This window comes from Tasmannia lanceolata, unplaced genomic scaffold (genome assembly GCF_043159265.1).
Source record: "Tasmannia lanceolata isolate RefF3 unplaced genomic scaffold, GAP_Taslan_0.1 ptg000008l, whole genome shotgun sequence".
NCBI classification, from domain to species: Eukaryota; Viridiplantae; Streptophyta; class Magnoliopsida; order Canellales; family Winteraceae; genus Tasmannia; species Tasmannia lanceolata.
Genome location: NW_027518685.1, coordinates 64473843 through 64499413, shown reverse-complemented (window position 1 = coordinate 64499413; position 25571 = coordinate 64473843). Strand labels below are relative to the sequence as shown.

The window sequence follows — 25571 nt, the reverse complement described above, 5'->3', positions numbered from 1 at the left end:
GAAATGTACAATATATATCTGTATATCTATCTTACTCTCTCTCTCTCTCTCTCTCTCTCTCTCTCTCTATATATATATATATATATATATATATATATACATATATGAGTTAAGTGAAGCTACACATACGTGTAGCTAACTTAGCTACACCGACGACTTAAAATACAGTGGGCCCACATTATTTGGGTGATCCAAACCATTCATTTGATAGGCCCTCACATTGATAGGGTGTGCCCAAAAAATCAACTCCATAGGATCATCCCAACCCTTCAAACTGTGAAGGCAAAAATGGATAGATTTGTGAAGGTTTTTACACGTCCATTTTTGCCTTAACAAATCGTAGGGTTGGGATGATCCTATGGAGCTGATTTTTTGGGCACACCCTATCTATGTGAGGGCCCATCAAATGAATGGTTTGCATCACCCAAACAATGTGGGGCCCACTGTATTTTAAGCCGTCGGTGTAGCTAAGTTAGCTACATGTATGTGTAGCTACACTTCTCTCTCTCTCTCTCTCTCTATATATATATATATATCTGTGTGTGTGTGTGTGTGTGTGTGTGTGTGTGAAGATTAAGGAGCTTGACCCGTTTAAAGAAAATATATGGAGTTTGGAAGGGAGAATGGGGACTAATACTTTAAGATGCTATGAACATGGCGGATTTTGAAAGTAGGCATAAATAACAAAAAACATAATTTAGATAACTAACAGATATGAAAATGAACTACCATGTGTAGTCGATGATATCTATAGCATTGCATAAAAGCCAACTCTATCAATTATTGATTTGCTTGGATCAACCCAGTTTTGTCATTACACGCCAATAAAAAGCTTGAGTTGACCTGGTTTTGCCTTGTGTAAGTTCTTGACGAAGAACATGTTTTTAAACATAAACTCTTCATGGTTGTTTGGTCCAGCAGATGCTGCAATATTCTTGTTTAATTTGAAGATGCAAGATAAGAATTCCATACTTAACCCTATTATACCATTTCTGACATGCCATGGATTGCATGTGCCACTTACTAGTACATATACATGTTAACTCCTCTAATATATCCTATACTACATTATTTGTTATTTGCAGTAAGGTTTTGGTTCCTTTATCAAAAGTGCACTTTATTATTGTCCACTATTCTGTTACTGTCAAGAGATTTTGAATAATTACCACAAAATTGGAAGATAACTGTGGTAAACTTATGCATGATTTTGTTGACATATAAAACATGGACATTTTGCTCAAACTTCTGATTTCATATTTAGGTAAGCCATTAGTTGGTAACTTCACGTGAGTAATGTACAAGAGGTGCTGGTTTGTTAAAATATTATAACCTAGAATCACATTTCTATGCCTAAAGAGGGCCCTTTGCTCTTGCCTGATTATAAGCAAAAGGTATGTCATTAGAGTCCTTAGAGGACAGGTAAGATATTTAGTGAGTTACTCAATATAATCACGTTGCCATTCAAAAAACAAACAAAAAAATCACGTCATGCCATACTTGATATGCAACTAAAAAATCAGTCGCCTAAATTGAATATCAGAACAAACTAATAGAGACCACCATAGTTTTAAATTGCATCCGAAATCCTAAATTTTGGATTGGGTTGGGACCGAAACTTCAGATTTCTCAAATTTTGGCCGAAATATTGAGAAATTCATTAAAAAAAACATTAAATATTTTTACGAAATTTTGACCGAAATTACTGAAATGATATTTAATTCTTTTTTTTTACTGGATTTCGGCCGAAATATCAGTTTCGGACAAGGCCGAAACTGAAACCGAAACCGAAATTTAAATCCATGGATACCACAACTGCTGAAAACCGTTGTAAAGAGAAATGGGGTCGAATTATCTAATGCAGTTTTTTTATCGGTACCTTAGCTGCTATAGATTCCAAAAGCATTCCAATGGTCATCCTAGAAGGAAATGCATGTGGGTTAATAATGAGATCTGGCTGCATTCCTGTAACTCCACAAAAGGGCATGTCGATATCAGGCCACAACTGAGAGCAAACACCTTTCTGCCCATGTCGGCTACTAAACTTGTCACCAATGACAGGATTTCTAGGACGACGGATACGAACATTCACCTGCTCAAAAAGTTCACAAGAACAATATAAATCCACACAACGGAAATATTCCACAGATTGGAATTTCATTTACCATTAGATTTACCCAGTATAGCACACTGCTATCATTAAAACAACAAAATCACAGCACACTACTTCATCGACGGAAAGAACCTTCATAGATATCATGATATTAGTCTCATTCACATTTTAAGAAGTACCAAAATACAGTGACAATATTTTATAGTGTGACAGATTTGAAATGTCTCATAAAATCTCTCAATAGTCAATATTCACATTTAAAGAAGTACCAAAATAAACTGACAATATTTTATAGAGTGACAGATTTGAGATGTCTTATAAAATCTCTCGATAGTCAATACACAGAGAAACGTAGAAAAGGCTTAGCTGTGTCAAGGAGGCACACTGCGTTGTCCTTCGTGACTAACAGGCTGCAGGAGGCCATTTGAAACATTCAGTGAGAATTTGGGCGTTGATACCTTTAATTGTTGGGATGACCTTGCTGACAGTGAAACAGACAGCGAGATGGAATTTTCTGCTACAAATTGAGACAGCAAACACTACCTACATGGGAAGCAATTTTTTTTCCCTCATGTGGAAACAGGTGATCAGAATTACTTCATGGAGAGTAGCGAATTGTTGTAGGCTTACTTCTTGACCCAAGAGAAGGTGAATGTCCCACCATCAGAAATGCACACATAACATAAGGAAAGTAGGTATTGAGGGGACTTTAAGGCAATTGCCATACCATCTGGTTGTTGTGATACTTTTGATCAAAGCAGAGATGAAACCAAAAGTTGGTCAAGGTCTAGTCTGCAAGCTGAGGCATGCCTTATACTGCTTTTGCTAATTGGAATGGCGATGTTTCAGCTACCTGGCCTCCCATTTGAAGCTTCAGTAAGATCATCCAAGATGACAGATTTAGTTCAGAAAATGACACAATGGTGCAAGAAGTGGGTGTTTTTTTGGATCTGTCACTGCTGACACAGCCATACCGACTTTATACTCAGCATTTGATTATGCATAATGGGACTATTGGAGGATTTTGGGAACCAAAGGGCTGTAATTTTGTTGAAGCATATGGGTGAACTTAAGTGGAGAAATGAGTAATTTGAAAAGTGAGAAGAATTTCAGCAGATTTCAATGGCAAGTTGGTGTGGAGAAAAGGTACTGAACAAAATGCCCAGATTTTTTTTAGCTTACTAAAATTTCAGCACTGACCTGAGTGTGGCTTGAGGGAAGGCTGAGTTTTGGGGCAGTTTGCAACTTTATAAAGTTTAGCAGATTGTAGGATATTTTGGGATGGATAAACGTTAAAAACGTGAGAGAGATCAGCTTGAAACAGCCAGCAAGTGTGCTAGCTGAATTCAGGACAGCAAGGTGTTGGTTACACTTCACTCACTTTTGATTGAGGAAGGTCTTAGCTAGAGGACAGGCTCTTTTCAAGAGTGTGTGTGTGTGTGTGTGGTCGTGGAGTGTGTGTGTGTGCGGTGGGGGTAGGGGGATGATGGAGATCGGCTTGGACGTGAGCCAAAGGCAGAGATTTAGCTCGGATTGTGGAGCAAGCAAGCCATGGTGTACTTGGTGTGTAGTAGACATATGCATGTGTTGTGAGCGAATCAATGTGCAAGTGTAGTCGGTGAGTGTGGTCCATAAGTGACTTCAAAGGACTGGAAATTTTTTTCTATAAATAGGGTTTAGGGGGGTAGTGTTTAGTTACTTCTTGATCATTTGAAAAAAATGTAATTTTTGGAGTGTGGAAATGTCTTGGAGGGAGTTCCAAGGGTACAGGGGAGGAGTTGTCCAACGTTGGATACTCGGCTCTTGAGATGGTGAGTTCCGAGCGCCTAGGAAGCACGGGTACTCTCCCGGGGCTCCCGCACCCACACCTGACACGTATGGGGTGCGGGTACGTACCCCATTTTTTTTTTTTAAAAAAAAAAAAAACTAGTTTTGGTGGTTGGGTGCGTGTCGGGTGCGCACCACGCGTACCCGACACGTCCTGCTTCTTCCTGCTGGTTCTCTTTCCTCTCCTGTACTTCTCTCTACTTTCCTGTACTCGTTCTCTTTCCTCTCCTGTACTTCTCTCTACTTTCCATGTAAACCTGTCTACTTTCCATGTAAACCTGTCTACTTTCCATGTAAACCATTTAAGTAAATGTCTTTACTATTTTATTGTCCATTTACTTAAGATTTACATGTAAATAACGGAATACTCCCCTTTTGGATTTATTAAAAATAGTTTCAACACCCAAATCTAAAAGGAAAAAAAGTCAACTCTCCAGTTCTAGTACAAAATTCAAAGAAAAAGGGTCGGGTCAAAATTTTAACTTTCTTAACTTCCAAACGGTGGGGTATTTTTCAAATTTTAAAAATTCATAAAATCTATTTTGTCCAAACATTATTAAATCCCAAAAGTCCGGTAAAAAAAATCTCATAATTTGGTCTCTAAAAATTATTCATCTTGTCAGGCACTGGTCAACACACTGGTGACAGACTTTTTTTTCTAATGAATGATGTATTGATGCCTCATGTTATGAAATATGGAACTTAATCACTTATGAAATGAAGAGTAATATTAGAATTTTCCATTTTGGTGATGTTATTGTTATTTGATTGCTCTACAAATTTTTTTATTTTAATTTTTATAAATATATAATAAAATATTAAAATATATTATTATATTCGGCGTACCCGAACGTACCCCCACCCGGTTTTTTTGGCAAATCACGTACCCGTGTCGTGTCGTATCCGCACCCCGTACCCGTGCTTCATAGCCGAGCGCGCCTCGTTGGACGGATCGTTGTCGTTGTACCATATCCGAACCCCAAACTGTTGAATTCCTCGATCCTTGAAATTCATCTATGATTATTTCCTTTTTTCTTACTAATTCCTGCATTAATTAGTAGATCACATCTCCTTTTATGTCTGCAGATTGAATAAATCTCCTAGATCTGAAATTTTAAGAAAACCAGTCCCTAATTCTATCAAAATCATCTCTGCATTGTCCTTCTGTGTTGGCGAAGAATGAAGTTCTTTTTATGTTTGAATCAGAATCACAAGCCTTACAAATCCTCGCTAAGGGACCTGTGGCCTTGGATAACCATTTGCTCTCCCTCTCTCCTTGGGAAAAGGATTTTATTCAAGGAGAGGAAGCTTTTTGGGTTCATTTCTACGGTACCCCTCTGCACGTCTGGGCTGTTTCTACGGTGGAGGCATTAGGGGGCCTTTTTGGTAAGGTAGTATAAACTAAGATGGAAGGCAACCACCAGAATTATATGAGTTATGTCTCGGCCAATATTCTAGCCCCCCGCTGGCTTTTCCCTTTTTCTGGTGTTAAACTCAGAGTTTTACACTAGACCTATACTATTGGGGTTGAGCTTTCGAAAGAAAATTTTTCTTCGACGGCGGAGAATCTTCCGACAAGTAAAAAGCGTATGCCGTTGGGTCCCGTATGGGATTCAAATTTTAAATCTAACCAATCCAATACTCTTGTCGGGATGCCCAAGAGTGTGCCGTTGGTATGCTTTGAAAAAGGTGTGATGGGACCTAAAGAAAGGTATTCAGACCTTTCTGAACTGTTGGTGAGTCCCAAGAAATATAAGCCTAAAGCACTTAGGCGGAATTCTGCTTCGTTGGCTCCACCTCCCACTATTTCCAACACTTTTTCCAGGAAAAGTGTTGACTTTCGTGCCCTTGGCGGTTCTTACGTTGGCTTAAATCCCCTAGCCAGGAGGTCAATATCTTAAGATACTTAGGAATATGTTGGGGAACATCTTGGTTTTAAAACTAGGATCAAGAAGGGTAAACAGCAGATTGGTGAAACTCCTAACATTTTATTCCAAGTCTGGTAGGATAGGTCCTTTCTAGTTAACTTAGTACCCGTGGATCCTGGGTTGAAGGAGTTGATAGGGATTACATCATTTATGGATGCTTTAATTAGGGGGATGGAGCCAATTTTGGTTGCTACCCCTAGCCTTGGTTTATACCCCGAACGGTTAGGGGTTTGGTTACAGGCTTGGGTTAGTAATTAATTTTTCCTCAGTTAATTCCTGGGTTATAGATGGGATGGACAAGGATCTCATCTTGGGAAGGAGAGATGATTCCCTAGGATGGGATGGCTCGTCAAAAGCAAAATTTAATTGTCACTGCAAAAGGATTTTGGGATGGGACACCTAGGAGCAGACCAGTGGTCATATGGCGGTGACATAATTTATTATACAAATCGACTGAAATTTGCAACGTTTTATGGGTATCCTTCATATCCAAGTAAAGATGGCAGAACATGATCCCTTGCAGCAGGAATCATCTTCATGTCCAGGGGACGCAAGAGAAAGTTGTTTATGGAGATCATGGTGCTGGAAAAAATCCTTCATAGGATGAGAAGAATGTCTTCTGATGAAAGGATAGCCTCCACCAACGAACACTCGCATCAAGAGACCTCTGGAGTATCTCTAGAGAATAGAAGAAGGCAGAAGAGACTCTGGGATCTTTCGAGGAAGGTGGCTATCTCTTATCTGGAGGACGAAATTGAAACTCGAAGAAGCCAGGGCTTTTTAGAAAGAAATCCGGATGCGGCTGTCATGGGTCTGCCGATTTCCCACCTTCAAAGTCTTCTGGATGAACTTAGTAAATGCTCCTCTTGGAAAGATAACTAGGAGGATGCTTTTGTTCTGTTCATCATTTTGGAGTTCCTGGGGTAGACAAATAGGCTGGGGGTTTAGCTTGAGGAAGGATGAAGGAAAAATCCCTAAAGGAATTGAGATTTCTTTGGTAACCAAGATTTTGGTACCTTGAATTTTGGGGGATACAGGTGGAGGAAGATGATGGACGTAGGTTGAAATGATCATAATGCAGGGCTTTTGGCTTGGCACGGGCGGAGAAAGTTTCTATTTGATTGGAGTGTAAACATTGCATAAGACATGATTCAGAAAAAAATGACCTACGACTGGCTTAGCCTTTTTGGATCAGGGCATGCCCAGGTCAGTTTTGTTTGATACTATGTAATGTCAAGTGGGACTCCTGGTCCCCATTTTAATTATTATAGTATCAGTAAAAATGTCATCTTTCAAAAAAAAAATCTATAAAAATCAGCTGGTTTTTCTTAAATTCTTCCACAATTTTAAGAGAAATTTCAGATCTCATCATCAAATTATAGATTTAGGTCAGATCTGTGTTTTTATCCGTTGCTTCTGCCACCAAGTCTACATAAATGTGTCCCCAGGGAACGTATTTAAGTCCAAAAATGCTGTTTTTAAATGATTAAAATTATAAAACCAGTCTTCAACATGCAAGAACCCTATATATTGATTTTTTTCAGTTTCTTTGGAAATTTTGTTCTTTTTACATAGCCAACATCGACTACAGGAAATATCCACTTGAATGCATTATCAACCATAACAAAGCATAAAAGATTAGAGACTTTGATTCCACACAGAAAGGGTTTTTGAGAATTACAGAGGGTTTCCTATGAGGATTTTTCTGAACTCCATTTGGAAGCTGAGGAAGGTTCACCTGGGATTGCTGCGAGATGCGGGTTCTGTCCCGGCAAAATCAAGGGATTCGTCACAAGAAGAAAAGATGGAGGGAGAAGAAATATGAAGATTATGGTTCTGGAAAGAAAACCCCAGTCGAACAGATTGAGCAGGATCCGGAAAGAGAACTCCAGTCAGACAAATTGAGCTGGTTCTGGAAAGAAAACCCCAGTAGGATTCCAGAAAACCCCAGTCGAATAGATTGAGCAGGATTCGGAAAGAGAACTCTAGTCGGACAAATTGAGCTGGTTCTAGAAAGAAAACCTCAGTCGGACAAATTGAGCCGGTTCTGGAAAGAAAACCCCAATCGGACAGATTGACCTCTGCTACAGATGAAGGAAGAGAAAATCAAGAGGGCGACAAATTGATTTGAGAATGCTCATCTTTTTCTTGCGCAGAGTGAGGCAAAGGGAGATTGTTCTTAGACAGAGAAGTGGGCGCTGGGAAGGCAGAGAGACAGTGTTTCAACATCTAAAGCCGGCACCTGTACTACGTAGATAGAGAGAGAGAGAGAGAGAGAGAGAGAGAGAGAGAGAGAGATTTCTGAAGAGATCCTCAGCAGGCAGAGGCACCAGGTGTAGCATGCAGGAGAGAGCAGAGACAAAGAAAGGGAAAAAGACAGGAAGGATAATGTTGGAATTTCCGATTATAAAGCTAAAGCAAGAACATGAAAATATCGATCAAAATACACGTGTCGTAATAGAGAAATTTCCGAGGCAAAAAAGAAAAATTGGCCTTCTCTATTATGCTGTAAAGTAATAGATTTGGGGTGGGTGTGTGTGTGGGTGGGGTTGTCAAAATTACATCAAAACCCCACATTTCACTACTTCTGCAACACCCATTTCTTTTCTAAAAAGTAAAACCCTACCAAATCTTGAGGACAAGGATCTCTTGCATTTTCTTGTGCACTATCTCCATCCATCACATTTTATAGTTAGCATTTGGTATGATGATTGGTGACTCGCCTTGTCAATGGTTTATATAATTGTTGCACTAACTTTGACATTAATGAGGCCCATCAAGAGCCAATTTCATGTCTATGGTAGATGTTTTGAGCATTGTTGCCAGACTGCGAATTGAATTTAGGAAGTGAAACGTGAAATCCGGGGACAAAACGAAAGGGGAAAAGAGAAATGTGGAAACAATAAAAACTCATATGGAAAGCACATTAAGTAATATCTTAGACACACATTAAAAACGTTTAAGAAACGATGAAAAAAGGTGAATGGAAACACATAAAATATAAGAGAAGCAAGAGAAATATGTGAAGAATGGAACTAACGTTTTTTCATAATTTTTATTAAAATTAAAGGCATACATGGATGATTTATATATGTCCCTTACATATTTAATTTTTTCGTACAATTTTTTTACTTATTTTGACAAATCCTTGAATCATTGTTTTTGAGGGTTGTCCAATCCAACACTCGATACCCAAACTAATGAAACATAGGATGCCAATTTGTAATTTTGAGGTGACATGTCTCCCACTTAGTTTTCTTTTTCATTTATTTTCTTTGTATCCGGAACTTTTTGTTCCCTTATTTATTGTAAAATACTTACTAGTTTAAAAGGAATAAAAAAATCAAAATTTCCACTTTGACAACCTTTAATATGCATATCTTTGCAATTAAATAAAAGTAAATGCAGCTCTGTTCAATTTTCATCGCACTCCTACTTAAATTGAACATAAATAAATCTAGGAGAAGTAAATTTTACCTTTTGCTTGCAAGTTTTAGAAGATGTCCCATCAATAGAAACAGAGTCAATATAGACAGATTCCGAACCCTTCAGCTTGGTAGTTTTTGTTGTGTTTGTTACAGTATTGTAAACGCTATAATATGGCTCATGTGGCTGTATTATCTGAAAAAGTAACATCGAGGAAGGTTAGAAATTCTAACTTACACAACATAGTCGAATAAAAATTGAAAGGCTTACCTGTCCAACATAAGGAAGACCATCTGAATCAATCGAACAACTCACGGACTTATCTTCATTACTTCTACCAAAGACTTTGAAAGCTTGATCCGATTTTTCACGTTGATCTGTTAAGTCAATAGTTTCCACCTGCATAGCAGAAATTATAACAAGGAAATAATTAAGATAGATAAATAAGAGCCTAACTTAGCTGGTATTGAAAACATTCGAATAAGACATGAATGATAAATAGGCCAAAACAGAATCTCAATAAAAATGAAGAATGGCTAATATTGCCTGCCCATAAAATCTATTGTCATTAACAAAAATATTCACTAAAAACTTTAGAGCTTAACTACTATGGTTACACATTGACGAACAATTCCCTTGGAAAAAGGACCAGTCTGTCTCTGAACACACAATGCAGCACAGAATTTCGTGAATCCAAAAGATGGCACAAATCAGTAAATATGTCATCAAGCATACTTGCAATAGTGACGAGGAAACTCTAATTGCAATAAGCCAGGTCACAAAATCAGAGTAGCAATAAAAAAAGGAGACATTATTGCAAGTCCAAAAAATATATTTTCGTCAATGGAATTACAAATAATCAATGAAAATGCACATAATTTTTTGGGGGATGAGCTAATATGGATGCCCTTTCAGGTACAAAATCCCTACAAAGAAAGGGGGAGTCCATCTGGAATAGTGATTCAGATAATGCAGTGCCAAATTTCATGAATAAAGAATATGGATGATATCACAGAGAAATCAAAGAGCATGTTTTTTTATTCAATTCTTTGACTGAGTTATTGTTTTTCAAATATCATAAATTAGAAGGATCAGAGCTGGAGTATTTTGATCTGATCTCTCTCTCTCTCTCTCTCTCTCTCTCTCTCTCTCTCTCTCTCTAAACATTGCTTTTGGAGGAAATCCAAAAGAGGGGTTTTGTGGGCCCCAGTTGACCATCATCATTTTAGGAATGATCTCCATGTTTTCAGGGCATCATGGATGGTCCACCATCAAAAAGGGAACACAAAATACAAGAGACAGAAAAGGCAACACAATAAAAACAAAAAGGCAATGAAAGGCCAACTTTACAAAACAAAAATGCGATGCCAAAGTGTAAACCATGTACATGTAAAACCAAAGTTGGTAAGAGCATTAGATAGGGAATTTCCATCCCAATAAAGATGGGATAAAGCGCACTCCACATACACATAAGCAACAACACCCATCATGTATTTGGAGAAGTGGCTAAATCTCCAAGGGGATAGGTCGCCCGTCTGAGGCATCTAAAAGCATTAAGATTCACCCTTAATCCAAAGTTTAGAAGGGCTTAAGCGTGGAATTAAACTAATCCCTCTCAAAACCACTTTGCCTCTGCTTAACAACACAATCGCCACATGAACAAGCAACAGCCATGATACTTTTGCTATTAGAATTAGAGAATGCACATTATACCAGCTAGGATGTTTGTTGGGAGCATGGTTTTAAATTTCGAACGAAATCCGAAATTCTGATTTCTGTCAAGACCGAAACCAAAATGTATCGAAACAGAAATCTCAGAAATTTCGGCCGAAATCTTGGAAATTTCGGACAAAATTTCGATAAAATGCTTATTAGTTTTTTTTTTTTACCGAATTTCGGATGAAATTACCGAAATTTCGGCCCAAAAAACTGAAATTCCATATCTTTGTATCGAATTTCAGCCGAAATTTCGGTATTTCGGCCGAAATTTCGGTTTCGGCCGAGTCCATTGTTGGAAGCAGGTCCAAGTTAGGATATATAAATAGCTAGATCAACGAACCAAAAGAGGATGGTCTAGGCTATGGAAAATGGGAGTCATAAAATATCATAGCCATGTCGTGGTAGTGTCTTTGTTGTTAAATTCAACACAGCTGAGCATAAGTAGAGAATTGTTGTTCCTACGGACAACCAAAGGTTTGGGACACTGCAACCAAAACTTGCATGCATAGACATGGTATTGCCTGGGTCTATCAGCTGCAACAAAAGATAACCAACCTCACTCCGGGAGAGATGTCAATGGAAGAATACTATGGCATTCCATGAAGAGGGAAGAACTAGATCACTATCTACTCATTACTCTTAGTGTCAAAGGAGACGAACAGAAAAAAGAAGGATATAGGGGTTCCACGCATGGTTGAATTCAGATCTAGAATTACTATTTTTAGGTTGTAGGAAATGAGACTCTTCCCGCTGTTGAGGAAGTTTATAAAACACTCGCGGTGGAGCAAGGAGGACATCAAATGCCAGAGCACACGAGGTGTTACCTTTCTTCCGAAGATTCAAGGGTTGACTGACTGGTAATCGATCTAGGAGTGGTGCAAGACAAGGACTTTAGCCGTGGTGCTATAAGTCTATATGAGAGAGAAGACATGAAACCATTGTGGGAATAGGAAACAAGAAGAATACATGTTTGAATCTCCATTCCCACCAACGAAAGGGGATGAGAAGTCTAGTTGCTCATGCAACTACATCGAACATCACAAAAGATAATCATCAATATGAGCACTCGAATTCAAGTAATACTTCCTTATCTCTAACTTCTTCAGTTTTATTGCCTCCAACTAGCTAACCCTCTCCAGACTTGCCTATTGCCATACAGAAGCGTAAGTGTTTCTATATGATTCACCAATTACTTCATATGAATGCATTTCACCTTCGTATAGAGCATATTTGTTAACAATTACTTCAGTTCCAATTCCCATCAAGGTTGTAGAAGACTTAGCTCAACCACAGTGGAGAAGAAACGCAAGCGTCGATAAAAAAACAGTACAAGAGAGCTAACTGAGTTACCAAAGGTATACAGGTGGTTGGGAAGTTGGGTAGACGGCATGAATGGTCGCTATTATGGAGTGGCATCTTCATCAACTTGATTTGGAAAATCCATTTCTTCACAGGGATCTCCAAGGAGAACTGTATATGGATCTGCCTTTCGAATTTTAGCCTAACGAGAGTAAGGGAAGGTGTGTAGGCTAAAAAAGGCAATCTATGGGCTAAAGCGATCCCATAGAGCTTGGTTTCATATATTTAGTTCAATGACATGTCTCATAGGATTCAACAGAAGGAATGTTGATCAGTCTCAACTCTCAGTATTTCTTAAAAGGAATCGTACGAACATGAGCAACCTTTTAGAGTATGTAGATGGCATTGTTATTGCGGTCAATGATGCTCAAGCCATCAAAGAAGTGAAAGAGCATATTGGAAAGGTACTTGACGTCAAAGACCTTGGTCCTCTTATATAGTCTTTGGGAGTTGAACTTGAGGGATCGAAACATGGACTTTTATTTCTCAAAGGAAGTGCTGGCTCTTCTGCAAGAATGAGGCAAACTGGGTGCCAAACCAATGGACACTGATATCGAACAGAATCATACATTGCATGATCTGCATGGAGATCTCCCTTCTAATCTGATTATGTCTCAAAGGCATGTTGGAAAACTGATTTATCTCATGATTACTCGCTCACATATTGAATATACGGCAACTATAGTCGGTCGATTCATGCATGCACCTCGTTTGGCTCACTTTGAGGTTATCCACATGATTCTTAGCTACATTAAAGGGGCTCCTGGGAAAGACATACTAACCATGAAATATGGATCTAAAGAGGTACCCCGATGCTCATTGGGCTGGTTATGTTATTGATCGTATGACTACTAGTGGGTATTGCACATTTACTTGAGGCAATTTGGTTAGATGGAAAACCAAGAAGCAAGGAATTATTTCCATGTCAAATGATAACGCAGCACATGCTATGTGTGAGCTCATGTGGATAAAAAAGCTTCTTAGAGATATGGGCATGAGAGTGAATATGCCTAAGAAATTGTTTTGTGATAATCAAGCAATAATTGATATCACCGTAGATCTAGTCTTCCATGAAAGGACCAAACACATAGACCTAGACTGTCACTTTGTCACAGAGAAAGTAAAGGACAAGGTGATCATTGGTCCCTATGTCAGATCACAAAATTAAATGACAGATATTCTCACCAAAGCAATGGCAAGCATGCGAGTTTGAGATATCATTCACAAGCTGGACATGGCCAAAATCTATTCTCCAACTTGAGGGGGGTCGATGAAATAGAGTTGCTTTATTATATTATCTTGTAAGAAGGATATTTTGGTATGTAAGCTCACTTAATAAAAGAGACAAAGTTACATGAAATGTGCAACTTATATACCCACGAAATACTTCTAATTCTTCTTTCCTTCTCCATATTTTGCGTCTCTCTTCCCTTCTTACTTTCCTTTTAAACTCTACACGAATTGTGCAACTTCTATCCCCACAAAATACTTCTAATTGATCTTTCCTTCTCCATCTTCTTCTCTTATTCTCCATCTTCTCTCTCCTCTTCTAACAAATCATTTCGATTTACAACATATTAGGATAGGAATGTTTTTGTTTTGCGAAAAACAGCTTTATACGCTATAAATCAGAACAATTTTCCATTATTGTTGTCGGTTTTTTTTTTTTGAATGGTTAAAAAGACCGAGATGGTCAAAGGTTACAAAGGAGAATTACATATACAAATCAAGGAAAACAACATCAAGGAGGAAGAAAATCATATTTCTCCACCGACACCAAACCAACCGCTCTCCTAGCTAGAGAATCCGCCACTTCATTAGCTGACCTTCTAACATGCTTGAAAGTCACATGATTCTCTCCGATAATATCATAAATCTAATTTAAAAAATCCGCAAATCTCCATGGAAACTTATGAGAGCCCGACAACCACCGGATAACATTAATGGAGTCACCTTCCACAACTACACTATTAAGATGATCCCCAACAAGAAGCTTGATTCCTTGATGAGCCGCCCGCACTTCCGCCTCATTCAGCAATCCCAATAGGACCGGCAAATGACCAAATAACCTCACCTTTATCATCCCTTAAAACCCCTCCAATACCCGCCGGACCGGGATTACCTAAGCTTGATCCATCAAAGTTAACCTTCCTCAGGCCACACTCCGGCGGAACCCAATCTTGAACAATATTATTAGTTCTTTCAACACTTGAGCACACCATTAACCACCCATACCATAAATCATAGGCGGATACAAAATTAAAAAGAGGCAATGACTTGGCCCAAGATATTATTAACGCCGTAGCTTTAGGATATTGGAATTTCAAGCAAGGCTATGGGTATTATGAACAGTTTTATTAATGATATCTTTGACGAACACGCCAGAGGCTTCTTCATCATCTGATAAGAAGAGAATTTTAAAGCAAAGGTGACTTTGTTTAGGAGAGTCATGGCTCCTCTCGAATCGAGCCTTTAGGAGGTCCGGTTGCCTCGAATCAGCCTCTTTCCCCCTCATTTCTATTTTATTTTTCGTTTATTTCCGTTACGGCCAATTAGGCATGTAACAAAAACAAGGGGAATCTGAGCCTCTGAGGCCATGTTTGACTAGAAATGTGTTTCTTTCTTGCATTGTATATGAAACAAAACCGTGTGAATGGGTTGTTTTTTTTAAGGTTTTTGACGAAAAAAATTTCTACCTAAATAAATGGGTCACCAAATCTCGGAAGAACAGAACAAATTTATTTGTGGCTGATGCTCATCCAATTCTTTGCATTTACTCAAGAGATTTATTTTTGCCTTTGCATTCTTTATAAGCACAAACAAAGGGTGCATCTTTATAGTTTGATGAAATATCCCTCAAGCTCAAGCCCTGAGACATAATTTTAACAAAGTCGTGTAAGCTTCACTTCTTTTGAGCTTCACATAAGCCCGGAGCCATTAGGGAATTAGATTTTGTTGGTGCTAAGCTTGGCTTTTCTAGATCATGGTTATATGGTACTCGCAATAGCCAGTTTATCGACATGCGAAATCAATAAATACACCTCTGGAAAGAGCTGAATGACATAAAGCACAAATTAAGACAAAAAATTTCAAATACACTACAATATCAAAGAGTTTTACCACATCAATCCTCCCATAAGGAATTTAACATATATTGGAGAAAGGACTTAGTGGTTTGTTTATTCGTACAATTTAAATGTCTTAATGCGTAAATTGCATGAAATTCCAACTACAAGGCACACATATGTTTTCAAAATATCTAATAGAAGCAAACCTGGTATATCTGTCCATGAAATAGACCACGGTCAACAGATGACTTATTCAAGATCATTGCATCCTCCATATCATATCTGGAAAAGAAAAGATATTCAAATGCTAAAAATAATGCATAACACCGTTCAAAAATAAAAATAAAAATAATGCATAACGAAAGATATTAACAATAGATGATGCTTACCCTGAGTATGCCAGAACAGCAACAATTGCATTTGTCCCGGTGGGAAATTCATCCATGCTATATTTCTTGTATGCAGTTGTCTGTACAATGGGTGACTGAGGAGTCTACAAACATTGTGCACAAGTAACTAGTAATTAATAAAGAAATAAAAATGTGTTCCATGAACAAGGGATAATAGTCAACTAGTATAACGGTTATCAAGAAAGAAAAATGGAAAGTAACAAAATGAAAGATTACGAACGACTGCATATAATTAATCATTGCTGCTAGTTTCACAACTAATAAAAGCAATGATGAGATGTTCCAATCCAAAATAATTTTGAGTGGGAGTTTGTCACATTGGTTTTATTTTTCTCTGAATCACAGTTCCACACATAGTTGTCAACCCGTGACTCGAATGACTCGATTTCTTAATTTTCTAACTCGTGACTCTTTGACTCGACTCGTGACTCGTAAGAGTTTTTGACAAGAACAAAAATTTATTTGAAAAATCAAAATTATATTACCATTAAAAAATTATGATTATAATTATATTATATATCAAAAGAGGAAGGCATAAAGCACATAAAAGAGCTGTGAAAAGGTTATTACATTTCCCAAAAAGCTCTCAGGAGCCAATTAAAGAAGAAAAGACAGCTGGGCTTGTGCAACTATCAATATATGGTTGTACTGATAACATTTTGTAAATTTGTAATTTGTAAAAGGGAAATGATATCAACACAACCAAGTTTTGATATTTTCACTAAGGTAAATTGTCTTTAAGCTTTTAATGAGGTATCAAAAGGTTATTACAATTTCGAAATTGTTCGCACTAGACAATTAAAACAGAAAAGGCAGATATGTCTGCACAATTATTGATCCATGGTTGTGCTGATATCATTTCCCTCAGTAAAATTCTGGATTTTACAAGCTTAAAATTGAAGTTTATAAAGGGATTTGCTAAGGACCATCATGAATAAGACAAAATCTGTTGCATGAGAGAGTAGACACCTCATTTCGGTCAGATTTCTTTTGAAACTTTTCGTTCTACTACGACGAGGGAATTTTTTTTTACTAGTAAAAAATATGAAAAATCAGAAATTGCTAGAAAAATATACGAAACAATTAAATGAACAAATATGTAAAAGATCCAACATTTACTTGAAGGAAAATCACTATCAGCTGAAATGCCTGTCTTGACCAGTGTGTTGCCCAGTGCCTGACGAGATGAAAAAATTTTAGAGACTAAGTTATGAGATTTTTTTACCAGACTTTTGGGATTTAATAATGTTTGGACATGATAGACTTTATGAATTTTTAAAATTGAAAAATACCCCATTGTTTGGAAGTTAAGAATTTGACCAGGCATGGTTTTTTTTTTTTTTTTTTTTTGAATTTTGTACGAGAACTGGAAACTTGACTTTTTATCCTTTTAGATTTTGGTCTTGAAACTATTTTTATTAGATTCAAATGGGAAGGGGGGGGGGGGGGGGGTTATTCTGTTATTTACATGTAAATCTTAAGGACATTTACTTAAATTACTTTACATGTAAATACTAAGAACAGTAAAGGAGAAGAGAACCATGAGAAAGAGACAACTATGATGTAAATTCTGTGACTCGTACGAGTCCTAAGATTTCGAATCAACTCGAACAAGTTTCCAACATCAGAGAGTCACCCTTCCGAGTTGACTCGAAAAACATTCGACTCAACTCCCGAGTCGACTGGTAGGAGTCAAACGAGTTTGACAACTATGGTTCCACTTATTGTTTTTCTCCTTAGCATTACTTATTTGTACCCCACAATTAGCTAGCAGAGAAATCTAAATTATTGAATAATTCAATCAAGGAAGTGCTGAAGAGGTTTAAAGTTTAAACAAACAAAGTGGCATCTCTTGAAACTAACATGAGCAAGATGGGGCAACCAATCGATCTTTTCGTCATGTGTGCCGATCGGCTAATACGGTATCTGATTCTTTAGCGAGAGATGGGGTTTCAAGGGAGGAAGTGGAGCTATTCGATTCCCCCCACCCCACAATTTTGTTGGCCCTTCTTTGTTCTGTTTCTTGTATCCTCTTGTATTTTCCTTTCTTCTCTGTGTATTTGACATTGATTGAGGTGGACATGCCTTCTTTTTTAAGAGACAGCAGTACATTAGAATTGACTATGAGACCTTCGGCTCAATACAATGGCCAACCTAAATAAATATTGTGTGTTTCAAAAATCCTAAGAAATAATAAGGATTAGCAGGTTAAAAAATGTAATATGATTTTTTCATTTAAAAATAATGAAATATCATGAGATATATCTAGGATTACTGGGGTACATTTCCAATATGCATCACCATAAATAGAAACTACCATGCTGGAACTTGAATCGAAAAAGGCACCAACCCCTACACTACATTTTATGTACTTAATGAATTCTGAACAAGGCATCTATATAACTTACATACAGAATGAAGCATGCAGTAACGGACCAACTGTTGTGAATCATAAAACCCAAAGAATTCTCATGTCAAAAAAATCTATTCAACTTATTCAGCTCTGCTGTAATAATGATGCATAAGAAAATAAAGAATAGTTAAACGAAAAAATATGAGAACAAGTGAGAATTGGAGAACTTTCCTCTTCATAGAGTCAAAACCAAATGAAGCCATGAGAAGTTTACAGTAACTATAATGAAAAAAGAAAAGAAAAAAAATGGCATTTATACCTGAAGATGGTATAGTTTCTTATCTGCTCGAATTTGTATGGAATGGGAAGAGAAACCCATTGATTGTTTCGCCATCTACAAATGAATATAATTTGATAAAAAATATGGCACAAAATAATGTGTAACAGTTGGAAGACAAAATGATAGAGACCAACTATAAACATGGTGAAAAAAAAAATGAAATTCCACCAGTGAAACTGTAAGCTTCAGAATAGGTAAAACCTGGCACTGGTACATATTACGAGGACTTTGATTGTGATCAGACCAAGGTGTAAGATTGGCAACCACACTGAGTATTCCAGTGGGATGGATCTCTTCATGGGTTGCAGGAAAAGTGCTACTCCTTCCACCATCTCCACCGTCCGCGCAACGTATTTCCATATAAGCCTATCATCCCATATAAAACCATTTAGTTACTAGATTATACAATTTAAACCATTTACTTTTTATTTGAAAGGTAAAACCATTTAGTTACTAGATAATACAATTAACCCACAGCAACTTTTATATAGGTAAAAAAATTACATAATAACTTTACAAAGAGAAATTCCAGTCCATTTCCATGATATGAAGCATGGTTTCAAATTTTGGCTGAAAAACCGAAATTTAGGCTTTCGGAGGGCGACAATGAAAGTTCATGAATTCGGTGTCGGCACAGATTTCAGCCGAAATTTCGGACGAAATTTTTGAACAAGAACGATTTTTTTTTTATTACCGAATTTCAGCCTAGATTTCAGTTTCAGCCACTGCCGAAACCGAAATTTTAAACCTTGATATGAAGGAATCACTGAGAATAAGGAGAAAAAAAAACAAGCTTTGGCCACTGACCTGTTCAAATGGTCCTATAAGTTCAACATCGAGATTTTCCTCAATAGGTTGGGAAATATTCCTCACAGGCCGAACAAATCTTGATGGAGATGTGAAAAGGTACAAGCCAGGGAATGCTCCACCTATTGTACAAGGTACATACCCCACCTCCAAATCAGCGGGAATCTGCAGTCAGTGCCATAAACAATAGCGTCCAGAAAGATACGGAAAAAAATGAAACCATTTTTTTACTGGTAAAAAAGAATAGCATCGAGAAAAAATGAAACCAGTTAAAAATCAGTAACTAGAACAAAAACTTACCCCTAAAGACGCTGAAAGCTTTAATCTCCGGATGTGTGAGACAGCTTTCTCAACATTAGCAGAACCTATAGAACCGACGACACATCCATCTAAAAGAACAAATAGAACTTCAGGGGGACCAGTTCGCTCCAGCTTTGGAAGCAAAGGGGTCATTCCAAGTCCAATCAAAACACTCAGAATAGACTTTCGGATTTTGTTGAAGTCTTTGGTATTTCCTTGTGAATCAAAATAGGATGTGACTCCTAAAATTTATAAATGAAAAAAAAAAGATTAGATGTCCTAAGCTATAAATTCCTAATAACTATAAAACCAATGAGAAAAAATAGACAAACAGACAACCACATACCAGCACACACAAAGAAACAAAACATAATGGAAAAATAATGGAAAATATCATACCAAATCTGTGAGCAAATTACAGAGAAACTAAGTAAAAAATATCGTTCTTGGGAATTTCTCGGAAAGAGAAAATCTCGGGATATATTAATTTTTTTTTTAATTTCCCGAGTTTATATAGGGAAAATGATAAAAATAAAATCGCTTACCATATATTAAAATATATAATTTAAGAAAAATTTAACATTAAAAAATATCGTAAAAATATTGACATTTTAATTGTGATATTATCAAGATATTTTTTACGGTAAATGATTAAAATGAAAATATTGCTTTAATTTTTAAAATCTCAGGATTTTCTCGTTTTATTAAAATGGCGTAATAAAATCACTATATTTTGAAAATATTGGAGATATTTGTGACATAGCAGAGAAGTGCCATTAAGAATGGATTGAATATGAACATAAACAAGAACATTACAGAGAAGTAGCCCAAAGGAAGGACTGAATAAGAACACAAACAGCAAAGGTGTATATCAATGTGGTACCCCCTAGAAATCCCAAATGCATGACTACAGTAAAATAAAATTTTAAAATATTGCACGAGAAGATATAAACTTACGACAAGTTGAAGTCATATGGTTCAACAAACCACATGGTTCACCATCAGGTGTGTGTACAGGGCAAAGAAACCCCCAAGATCTGAAAGCCAAAATTGAAAGGTTACAACAGGGAAAATGACCATTTGCTACTCGAATAGAACAACAGCAGAAAACATACTCCGGTAGCAATTTCCGAACTGTTGTTGTGCGCATTCCTGTGAAAAAAGCACCTCTATGGACAGATCGAAAATGGGAAATAAAACGGAGAAAGTTGAGCCTCTCTGCCTGAATGCTCATCCCGTCTCTCTATAGAAAACAATAAAAAATCAACAGTAAGCCAACACCTTATAAAAATAGAAGCACGAAAATAAAGCCAAACCTCCCATCAAACAGAAATCCAAAAAAAAGAAACTAATCGGCAAATTTATGGACTTATGCAACGATACCCATCTTGTGGATAAATATTTCACATTTCTTAGATAATAAGAACTCTGCACTAAATATGGGTAGTAAAGCCTGGCTCAGAGTACCCATATGAAAAAATTGCTCGTTTCAAAATAAATTTACATTAAAAAAAGTCAAATGAAGAAGTACATTTCCCAAAAAGTAGTTGCGTTGAAGACTGCTGGGCATGCATGTTGTTGCCAAATCTTTTAGTGAAAAACCTGAATTTATTATATCTCACTTACTCAATTTTTAATCAATAAAAAAATATTGGGGTTTTAGAAGTTGAGAAGCTCTAGTGATGCACCTACAACTTCTCATGTTTAACTGTTTAAGAGACCTCAAATAGGAGATCGAATACTACTTGAAATGACCTTGAGTAGAAACAAAAGTTATGGGCAGCTTCCTGTTTGGTTGGAAAGCTCAGTTCGGAAGCTCAATTCTTCTCACTTCCCAAATTAAAAGAAACATTCTTCCTACACTCATCCATTTAATTAAGAGTACGTGAAACAACCACCTTAATTAAGGAATTTAAAATTTATTTTGAAAACTTAAACTAAAGTTATGTAGGGCCCACTAAAGGGCGTATTATTATTTCAAAATCACAGTGAAAAGAAATAATTCTGTTTAATAACATAAAAGGGGTTAAGTTAGATATATGTGCATAAAATAGAGGGTAAAAATGGAAATCCCTTAAATTTAGGAAGAGATTTCTTCCCAATTTTTTTCTACCAGTGCTCGACTCCTGCATAAGTAGGCGTGTACTCAAACAGGGCAGCGGTTGTGTCCTGTGCATGTGGGATCACTCTATATAAAGAGTGTGAGTGTTTGGAAAACTAAGAATTAAATAAATTAACACTGTTACACTCCATTCTTTGACTTCAGGACTGTTTCACTCCTTTCCCTAGTAGGGACTGCTCCATTCACCCACATTAGTAAGTTAAAGGCAAATGATAGCTAGACTCATCCCATATGGCTATCAATTAAGGTGATCGGACTATGATGAGTATCTTATTATTTTTTTACGCAAATTTATTCTATTTTGTTCTCAACTCTAGGAGTTATTGTTTTCTACCATCATTATGTTTTTTTAAGTAAAGTAATGCTTTTATAATTTTAAGAAAAGAAATAGAAGTTTTTCTGCTATGAAAACACATCTAATTAAAAACAGAGAAAAGAAGAGAAAGAAATAAAATCATTAATGTGTATGGGTGATGGGAGGCCAGGAGATATCCCTGCTAAATGACTAGACAACATGAGAGTCATGCGCAACCCGTTGTTGATGCTGGAATCCTCTAAAGACCATGAGTCTCTAGGCGGTAGGATCTGTCGTAACAAGACCGCACGGAACCGACCGTGCAGTCCAAGGTAACAGGCTAATGGGAGCCGGAGTGCCTTGGGGAAACTCTGACGCTTAAAATAAGTTGATCATAAATTATTCGAAATTTATACTCATTATCTCACGCTCTACATGTTATTTATTCTTGCTTTACTTCCCTTTTAATAGATATTTCTCATGAACCTGTCTCTTTTTATTGATCCCCAATACTTGTTGAGAATGGCCATATGATTCTGTTGTTCTCACTCAGTTCTATATCAGGATTGGAGAATGTAAGAGCGTTTGCAAATGAGGATATCTAAATCGTGGGACGGGCAGGGGAGTCGAATAAGAGATGGAGATGACGAATCAAGTCAATCTCTTCAGTTTAAATTATTAGTTTGGAGAAGCGTTTAGTTGGATGGACTTTTGGTTATGTCTTCAATTTTAGACTTGAAATTGAATAATTGTAATGGGGTTTTCCTTTTAAACCATGGAATAAGATCTTTAGATGGTCATGATAGTAGTTAAAATGGTTAGGTTTAAAAAAAATCACAGTAAGTTTGAACAGGTTATGTTCTTGCTCGTAGCGACCCTTTTGGATTGCGTCGTTACAGTACGCTTCCGATTTAAGTGATTATTTATTTATCTCATAAAACAGTGGTTTCCCATTCTGATAATGGCGAAGCAATGCCTGTAACAGTAAGCTAAGTTTCAAATAAAACTTATCTGGATCTTTTTCTCAAAATATTAACATTAAACCTAAATGAATAATACATGTAAAACTATAATCCCTAAAACTTGTAATTCTAATCACCGAGATTTTTTTTACAAGTTATAACCCCAACCTACATCAACCATTACTCTCTTTAACATTGCAAACATGAACAAGAACCATACCTGCGAGTGTATTAGTGGTATAACATATCAGTATGTGTTACATGATTATTTTTGAATGAAATGCATGGGAAATGTGGTGCATGTATTATTTATAAATATTTATATGAATTACATGTCAAAAGTGGTGTATAGAATTATCAGGAATGCTTTATAAAGCATGTCAGTAGGTGTTCGATGTTGTCAAACCACTATGGATGGTTCTCTTCCTTAATTGATGATTTCTGAGTGTGTATTTGTGCGTTTTCTAGCTTTTCCTGAAGTTTCATCTTAAAATTTTATCATTTGAATATGTTTCCATACGTTTTCTTGATTTTACAACATTTCCAACCGAAACAGAAACGTTTCCGTGGCAACTGAAATAGAAATTTAAAACCTTCGTATAAGGGGGGAAATATTATATAAGACCAGGATGAACCAAAGACAGAAAAGCTAATAGAGAGAACCAAATATTTCCACCTAAAAAGTGATGTATCATAAGCACAAGAAGTCCGAGACCATCAACATGATATTCAACTTAATTACAAAATGTTGGACAAAACCTGTGGTTCATAATTCTAATATGTATTATCCTGAAGCCACCATAAAGAACAAAAACAGCTCAAGAAAACTAATGCAAAGGGGAGCAAAGGAAACATAATTAGGAGAAAATAACAAACCAAGCCCATATTATTTATGTAACAAAGTAGAAGCATAAACATAAATACAACTTAAGCATTTCAATCTAGAAACCCACAACATCTTGTAGAAGATATACTATTTTCTAGTTTAAAGGCAACCAAAGAACCACAATTTTAACTTTTCAAAATCCATTATATTCTTAACATCTTATATTCAAAGTGGAAGTAGAGCATTGGGGGACAAACATAATTGTATCTATAGAGAGAGAGAGAGAGAGAGATGCGAAGAGATTTAAAAAGTTAATGTGAATACCTGCTGCAAATCTAGACCTGATGTCGTGGACAGTTTTCCCGTTTTTAACATACTCTCAATAGCTTTGCCTATATGTGTAGGGGAAGTCTTATTCATAATCTTCTTTACTTGGACTACTGCATGTATTTGACAAAGGAAATTTCAAAAGATCAATACTGAAAGACTACAGAATTTTCAACATACAGTATGGAGTATAACAATACTGAAAGACTACAGAATTTTCAACATACAGTATGGAGTATAACATTGTTAATTTAGAAAGCATCAAAATGTCCAAGATCAAACGTAAGAGAAATTCGTGAAACAGCTTGACTTAAAGCCAGTTCTGAAAACCACAAGCATTAGGTCCAAAGTTCAAAGAGTAAAGGGGAATGTGTGTGTGTGTGTGTGTGTGTGAGAGAGAGAGAGAGAGAGAGAGAGAGAGAGAGAGAGAGAGAGAGAGAGAGCGAGAGAGATGTTAACATTTATGGAAAGAGTAAAGGGGAATGGTGGTCAAGCTGTCAATTCAAGCAGAACGAGCAGTGAATTATGATAAAACTTTTTTTCTTCGGTGTTTGTGTTTGTGGGTGAGTGAGTGGGTGCGCGGAGGGTGGAGGCCAGCTTCTGTTGGCAGAGGGAGGTCTGCATATGTGGGGACAAGAGAAGATCAGGTTGTGGTTGATAATGAAGCAGAAATCAATTAAAAATAGTTGCCATTAAAAAAAATCGATTAAAAATTGTTATAATGTTTTGGTATATTTTTTCGGGCATCAAGAAGAAAACTCCACAAACTAATGCATTATCCTTGCCAAATCGAAATGTGGCTTTCATTTCTAATATTGGGAGGTCAAAATTAGGTACCTTTTTTCTTGGAGAAAATCGTATTCCCATCAATTTTATAGGGCACCTATAAGGAGTAAAGTTTGTGTATTTTAAAGCAATGAAACGAGGGGTGCAACTCGGGTCGGGTTCAACCCGAAAAAAGTCAGGTTGAACTCGGGTCGGGTTCGGTCCCAACCCGGGTTGAGTTTGGATCGGGTTCAGGTTGAGGGCTTGAGCAAACCGACCGAGTGTAACCCGACATTTTTTATCATTTTTTTTTAAAGTAAGCTTACAAATTTGGATTGGGTGGGGTTAAACTCGGGTCGGGTAGGGTAGGGTTGAACCTCATCGGGTTGGAACTCGGGTCGGGTCGGGTTCGGGTTGAGTAAATGGTTCCTCAGGTCGGGTTCAGGTTGGCCTCAACCCGACCCAACCCGGCCCGAGTTGCACCCCTAAATGAAACTAGTTTTCAGTGCAATGGTTCACAAGATAGATAGATAGATACATACATACATAAGTAATGACTAACGCTATTGAAATAAATTCACTTGATATAAGAAAAACTGCAAGGAAAACAACCCTACCAATTATGAA

At 37.0% G+C, this 25571-nt stretch overlaps 1 protein-coding gene across 2 annotated transcripts in view; it reads right to left on the bottom strand.

Annotated features, from left to right (window-relative positions):
* The window catches only part of NRPA2 (nuclear RNA polymerase A2), a 106591-nt gene that overhangs the window by 26041 nt on the left and 54979 nt on the right, over positions 1-25571 (bottom strand). For both annotated transcript variants that reach the window (XM_077389664.1, XM_077389665.1), the window contains 12 exons: positions 24177-24292; positions 20763-20890; positions 20605-20684; positions 19648-19889; positions 19348-19512; positions 18742-18906; positions 18520-18594; positions 15827-15930; positions 15644-15719; positions 9562-9690; positions 9343-9486; positions 1877-2089 (listed from right to left, as the gene is read on the bottom strand). In XM_077389664.1, coding sequence (XP_077245779.1) covers positions 1877-2089; positions 9343-9486; positions 9562-9690; positions 15644-15719; positions 15827-15930; positions 18520-18594; positions 18742-18906; positions 19348-19512; positions 19648-19889; positions 20605-20684; positions 20763-20890; positions 24177-24292 — 1637 coding nt within the window. The remainder of the gene's footprint in view (positions 1-1876; positions 2090-9342; positions 9487-9561; positions 9691-15643; positions 15720-15826; positions 15931-18519; positions 18595-18741; positions 18907-19347; positions 19513-19647; positions 19890-20604; positions 20685-20762; positions 20891-24176; positions 24293-25571) is intronic.